At 67.0% G+C, this 6741-nt stretch overlaps 1 protein-coding gene across 1 annotated transcript; it reads right to left on the bottom strand.

Moving 5' to 3' along the window:
• Positions 1 to 1858: 1858 nt before the first annotated feature.
• Positions 1859 to 4189, bottom strand: LMJF_12_0860 (putative surface antigen protein; the record flags this gene model as incomplete). The annotated part of the gene is made up of 1 exon (XM_001681625.1): positions 1859 to 4189. One exon carries the CDS (start codon positions 4187 to 4189, stop codon positions 1859 to 1861), a length of 2331 nt encoding a protein of 776 aa, XP_001681677.1.
• Between the last annotated feature and the right edge of the window lie 2552 nt (positions 4190 to 6741).

The raw sequence follows: 6741 nt of genomic DNA, 5'->3' as shown, positions 1-6741 counted from the left end.
GCTCGCAAGCGCAGCGGCACGCGCGCACGTGCCACCCCTCCCTCACCGGCATGCGAGAGAGGAGGGTGGGGGGAGAGGGGCAAGGTGCACGGGAGAGCACGGGCCTGCTCACACGCCGCGTACGCACAGCGGCATGGCCCGATAGCGAGGGTGCGTGCCATCGCGCCGCGTGCACCGAGCCTCACCACGCAGCGCAGTAGAGCGCCGCCGCACGCGCATCCCCGCATGGCACCCACGAGGGCGCCCACGTCCTCCCCATCCTCCAGCTTCCCCGTCGCACCTGGCGGAGGCGCCAGTCAGGGTTCGACGGCGTGCCGCTGACTCCGGCACACCACCGCTGCTGCAAAGACGGCCCGAGCGCGCGTGCCAGCGGCAGCGTCAGCGACGAAGCCGCCGATGGCAGCGGCGCAAGGGGCGCGGCAAGGCGTGCCGGCGCAGCCACACCAGGCGCCTGCGCACCGCGCCGATGCCCCCCGCCAGCTCTGACCGCCTCCGCAGCACCGGCCCACACCGCCAAAACAGAGCACCGCTATCGCAGCCCGTTGACGAGGCCCGGGACGGTGCACGCGTGCGTCGCCCACGCGGCAGCAGAGGCTCGCTCGCCCGCCGTGGGGGAGAAGGCGGACCCCGAGGTGCAGCAGCACAGCAGACCGCACGGCAGACGGCGAGTCGCGGACGTCCGCACCCGCTGTTCACGGCGAGCCTCCACCGCCATGCACACATCCGATTGGCGCGGGTGCCGAGTGCTGGTCACAGAGAGCGCGACAGACACGAGCCGGCACGCACACACGCGCCTGCATGCGCACGCCCCCGCGTCCCCGTACACCCGTGCCGGCGCGGCAGCGGGAGAACGCACAAACCGTGCACGATGGGGTGTCTGCGTCCGCGTGTGGCCGTCCGTCTCTCCTGTGGCAGGCGGGGGTGAGAGGGCAGCGAGGGCGTCGCGCCGAGGGGGAGCGGAGGCACCACGGATAAGAGGGGTCCGCCTCACCTGAGCAGCACTGCACCCCACACCCACACCCTGCGGCATGCCATTGCGGCTGCTGCTCCTCCAGCAGCCGTGCTCGCAGGCCGTGGGCACGCATCCTCAGCGCAGCAGCGCATCACAACACGCGGCAGGAGCGGGGGACAGAGCGCACGCCACCGAAGTGCCCGAGCAACAAGGTGCCGGAGAGCGGGGCCGCAAAGAAGAAGTCGCACCAAGACACCATACACGCTGCCTTGTGTGTGCGCCGCAGCAGCCGTGGGTGCGCCGCTCTCACGTGCAACGAGGCAGCGAGGGAGGGCGAGCCCGGCAGCCACACGCGCAGACGGACATCAACGAGAGGGAGGAGGAGAGCCAACACAACACAAACGGAAAAGAAGCGGCGGGGCGGGCGCACGAGTGCACAGCAGCGCAAGGCGCGCCAGCGCCGCCATCGCGTGCTCGAGGGGGGACGCGGAGGCGAGGGAAGGCGTGCGGGCTGTCGGTCCGAAGTCGATGCCCGCGTCGCCCCGGGTGCCGCACACCCGCACATGGCCGCACAAACCCCGCGGCCCTTGCCCCTCGGCTATCGCCCTCCCCCTCTCTCCAGCTGCTGCCCCGCTCCACACCCGCACACGTTCCGCCTCCATCAGCCCACAAGCACGCACGCGGGCAACAGAGAGTCAGGGCAGAGGAGCGACACCGCGAGAGCAGCAGCACCACCACGCACACAACAGCTGCTGCCGCCACTCCGCTCGACGCGGCCGCAGCGCCGCCATCGCAGTACACCAGGCACGTCCTCTCGTCCGTCAGGAAGTAGTCCTCACGGCACCTCGCGCACCTCGCAGCGGAGTCCCCCTCGCACACCTCACACCCATCCACCTCGCACTCCATCTAAGGAGCGGGCGCAGGAGTAGGCGTGTTTGTTGGGGTAGCAGTGGTGGTGGGTTCAGTCGTGCGGCAGTCGTTACCGAGCCTGCAGTCCCTGCCCTTGTGCTCGTCCTCGATTCTTACAAGGAGACCAGCATTCTTGCCCCACGAGTCCGGCACACACCCGCAGAAGTGGTTGCCCCTCAGTCCGACAAGACGCAGCCTTGGCATCGCAGACCACTCGGGCGGCAGACTGCCGGACAGGTCGCAGTGCTCCAGCTGCAGGTTCTCGGCACTCAACATCCTGCTCCACTCGGGCGGCAGCCTGCCGGAGACCTGAGTACCCTCCAGATCAAGGGTTCTCAGCGATGTCAGTGAGCTCCACTGGGGCGGCAGACTGCCGGAGACCTGAGTACCCTCCAGATAGAGATTGGTCAGCGATTTCATCCCTCTCCATTCCGTGGGCAGACTGCCGGAGAGCTGAGTACCCTCCAGATAGAGATTGGTCAGCGATTTCATCTCACCCCATCCTGGGGGCAGCGCGCCGGAGACCTGAGTACCCTCCAGATTAAGAGTTCTCAGCGATTTCATCTCACTCCATCTTGGGGGCAGCGTGCCGGAGACCTGAGTACCCTCCAGCTCGAGACTGGTCAGCGATTTCATCTCACTCCATCCCGGGGGCAGTGTGCCGGAGACCTGAGTACCCTCCAGATTAAGAGTTCTCAGCGATGCCATCGAGACCCACTCGGGCGGCAGACTGCCTGAGACCTGAGTACCCTCCAGATTAAGAGTTCTCAGCGATTTCATCTCACTCCATCTTGGGGGCAGCGTGCCGGAGACCTGAGTACCCTCCAGCTCGAGACTGGTCAGCGATTTCATCTCACTCCATCCCGGGGGCAGTGTGCCGGAGACCTGAGTACCCTCCAGATTAAGAGTTCTCAGCGATGCCATCGAGACCCACTCGGGCGGCAGACTGCCTGAGACCTGAGTACCCTCCAGATTAAGAGTTCTCAGCGATTTCATCTCACTCCATCTTGGGGGCAGCGTGCCGGAGACCTGAGTACCCTCCAGCTCGAGACTGGTCAGCGATTTCATCTCACTCCATCCCGGGGGCAGTGTGCCGGAGACCTGAGTACCCTCCAGATTAAGAGTTCTCAGCGATGCCATCGAGACCCACTCGGGCGGCAGACTGCCTGAGACCTGAGTACCCTCCAGATTAAGAGTTCTCAGCGATGCCATCGAGACCCACTGGGGCGGCAGACTGCCGGAGACCTGAGTACCCTCCAGATTAAGAGTTCTCAGCGATTTCATCTCACTCCATCTTGGGGGCAGCGTGCCGGAGACCTGAGTACCCTCCAGCTCGAGACTGGTCAGCGATTTCATCTCACTCCATCCCGGGGGCAGTGTGCCGGAGACCTGAGTACCCTCCAGATTAAGAGTTCTCAGCGATGCCATCGAGACCCACTCGGGCGGCAGACTGCCTGAGACCTGAGTACCCTCCAGATTAAGAGTTCTCAGCGATTTTATCGAGCTCCATCCTGGGGGCAGCGTGCCGGAGACCTGAGTACCCTCCAGCTCGAGATTGGTCAGCGATTTCATCTCACTCCATCCCGGGGGCAGTGTGCCGGAGACCTGAGTACCCTCCAGATTAAGAGTTCTCAGCGATTTTATCGAGCTCCACTCGGGCGGCAGCGTGCCGGTGATGTCGCCTGCAGCAACGATCTCCAGCTCAAGCAGTGACGTCACCCGGCTCCACTCAGCCGGCAGCGTACCGCTCAGCTGCAGTTGCCTCAGCACCAGCTTCTGTAAATTAGGCAGCCAGCTCCACAAAGAAGGCAGGCTGCCGGTGAGGTGCCTGCAATCTCTCACAGTCAATTCACGTAAACGAACCATCAAGCCCCATGAGGCGGGCAGTGTACCGCTCACGCCGCAGCCCGACAACGTAACGGAGAGCAGTCCTCCCAGTTGGCTCCAGCTGTCCGGCAGCGTCCCGCTCAGCAGTGGCATATTCCAGAACCCCAGGTCCCGGATCATGACGTGCCTGTAGTCGACGTTCACAGGTATCTCCGGCAGCGTGCCGGCATACGTCGAAACATTGAGACCTACGAAGACGTTGACTGACACGCACGCTACGTGGTCCCACGAGCAGAAGTCGTTGCCCGTCCACTTCTTCTCAAGCTCAGGGATCGCACGCCCAAACGCCTGCAGCACCGCCAGCGTGTGCGTCCGCTGCTCCTCAGTGAAGTTGCCCGTCCCATCAGCACGCGCCACCGGCGCACTGCTCGTGCACAGCAGCAGCGCCACCGCAGCGGCGAGCGTCGCCGCCAGCACCAGCCGACGCACGCACTGCGCCATTCGCAGCCAGGGTCACGAGCAGAGCGGGGCGGCAGCAGGTCCGTGGGCGGGATTGCTCGGGCGTCGGTGTCTGCTGAGCTTACCAGGCAGAGCGAGGGGGCCGACACGTCGTACGTAGCCTCGTGCGGGGGAGAGAGGCGAGCAGCGGGGCGCAGCGACTGGGCAGGGTCCGTAGAGCTGTCACAGCAGCAGCAGCGAGGCGAGGGGTAGTGTGGATGCGCACGTACGTCTGCGTGTCCGTGAAGGTTGGCCGAGGTGACAACGAAGGATAGAGAGGGAGGGAGAGGGAGGGAGCGGTGCACATGAGGAGGAGGGGAGGGGCAGGGAGGGGCGAGCCATACGCAGCGCGGAGCTCCGCACAGACCAGCGGCGTGGAGTGGGCGGCCAGCGAAACAGAGAGCATGACCAGCGGGCGGGTGCGCCCCCGTCCACCCGTCCGCTCCGTCTGGTCGGTCGCTGCAGCTCCCCCTCACTCCCGTGCGTGCGCGCAGAGCTGTGCGACGCGGCACGAGCTCCTCGATGCAGATAATAATGATGAGCGGCAGGGCAGTGGCCAAGTGCGTCGCAGTGGGTGCAAGCACCAAGCACGGCTCAAGACAGCAGCACGGGCAGCACGACCACGCGCTACGGATGGTAGGGACGCCAGTGACGCCGAGAACAGAGGAAAAGCAAACGCAGTGCAACGACGCGCAAGACGCCGGCCCCGCCCACGGACGGGTGTGTGCGCACACGAGGCGGGGGGGGATGCGGCAGCACCGGCCCGCTCGCCATGCGCAGGCAGCAGCGGCACCAGGCACAGGGGGAACGGCACCACACAGGGAAAGAGCCGAAGGCCCGCAGCAGCACAGGCAAGGCCGCCGTTGTGGCTCACGTGTGCCGGTCGCTGCTCGGTGGGGCGGGAGAGACCGGCGAGGGGCACTCGCTTGCTCGCCTCGCATCACCGATGGGAGGTGAAGCGGGGACAAGAGAGCAGGCAGTGGCGGGGCATCCCCTCTGCCCAGGCAGCCCGCCCGTGAGGCGTGGCAGAGCACAAGGACGACGTCGTCGGCCGCGACCGCGGGTCAGCAGTCCAGCCGTGCGGGCCCCCGCACCCCACGGGCGTGTCTCATCCGCTCCACCCCAGGCGGAAAGCTCTGCCGTCAGCGGCGCACACGCGGACCTCGGCGACCGCCAGTCCTCGCCGCCACCGCGCACACCGCCGAGCGCGGACACAAGCGCGTTCGCCACCGGCGCCGCGGCCTCGCAGCCAGCAGCGGTGGCGGAGGTGCGAGCTGAGAAGACCACGCCCCCGGCCCGGTACAGGTCTGCCGCTGGCACGAAGGTGCGCGCCACGCGGTCGCAGCGCTGTGCATCGCCGAGCAGCTCATCGTGCGCAGAGAAGGTCAGGTCCAACGGGGTCGCGGCCAGCAGCTCGCCAGCACCGACGGTGCTCGGGACACCGCGCCCCTTCACAGGCCAGCGCTGCGCACAGCCGCTTGGCGGGGCGTGCGCCAGCGCCGCGTGCAGCAGCGAGAACGAGGCATGCGCCGGGCACGGCAGCGTCGGCGTGCGCGTCCTCGCCACGGCGCACACGATGGGATCGCGCACGACGAAGCACAGGAACGGCTGGCCGTGACGAGGGCGGGACAGCCGCACGACGCCGGCGCCCATCATGCGCTGCGACAGCAGGGGCGCCGTGCCCACCGCTGACCGGTCCGGACGCGGTGCGGGCAGGAGAAGCGCATCGGCATCGCCTGTCGTGGCACACGCCACGCGGGGGGCACAGGTGCGAGCGCACACGCAAGCGCTGCTGCGGCCACTTCGGGCGCACGCCTCCGCATCTCGGCAAGACGTCGCGGCGCGGTTGCGGCGGCACGGCAGGGAGGGCACTGAAGCAAGAGCTTCACAGCACAGGGCGCAGCTCGGCCGTTGGGTGCTGTCGGGTCTCCTCCTCGCCGTCGGTGTGCGCGCATGTTCGTGCGCGCCATGGGCGCATGTGGCAGCAGGCGCACTGCTGGCGGCGGCGCTGTCCTCCCTGTGAATGAGTGGTGCGCTGGGCACAGACGGGGACACACACATGCACGCAGCCGGGCAGGCAGTGCGCAGGGCTCAGGCGCGGCGGAGGAGAAGGGCAGGCAGAGAGAGAAGATGTCTGGGCAGGCAGGGAGAGGAGCATCGGTGGGGAGAGACGGCACGCACGCGTGTCCAGAGGCCCGCGCTGCGCACCACCGTCGCGACAGCATCCGCGCGCGGTCCTCGCCACAACGCCCACCGTCATCGGCGTTACCACAACACGTTTCCCCCTCCCACAGCACGGGTCGGGGTCACGGGGCCAAGCAGCTCTCGTTTGTTGACTCGAAGGGGAAACAGAGAAACAGAGAAATAGAGAAATAGGGGAGGGCCGCCGCCCACCTCCGCACGGCCACCACCCGGCGCCAGCCGCCAGCGCGCCCAGAGCGAGTGGCAAGCACAGGAGAGGCGGGCAAGAGAGCGTGACGCGACACACGCGTGCTGGCACACACTGATATACGCACATTTCTTAACACATTCACTCACTTATGTAGACGAGCGTC

The sequence above is a fragment of the Leishmania major genome, chromosome 12, assembly GCF_000002725.2.
Source record: "Leishmania major strain Friedlin complete genome, chromosome 12".
Lineage (NCBI taxonomy): Eukaryota > Euglenozoa > Kinetoplastea > Trypanosomatida > Trypanosomatidae > Leishmania > Leishmania major.
Note: the sequence above shows the minus strand (reverse complement) of the source record. Positions and strands in the feature narration are given on the sequence as shown.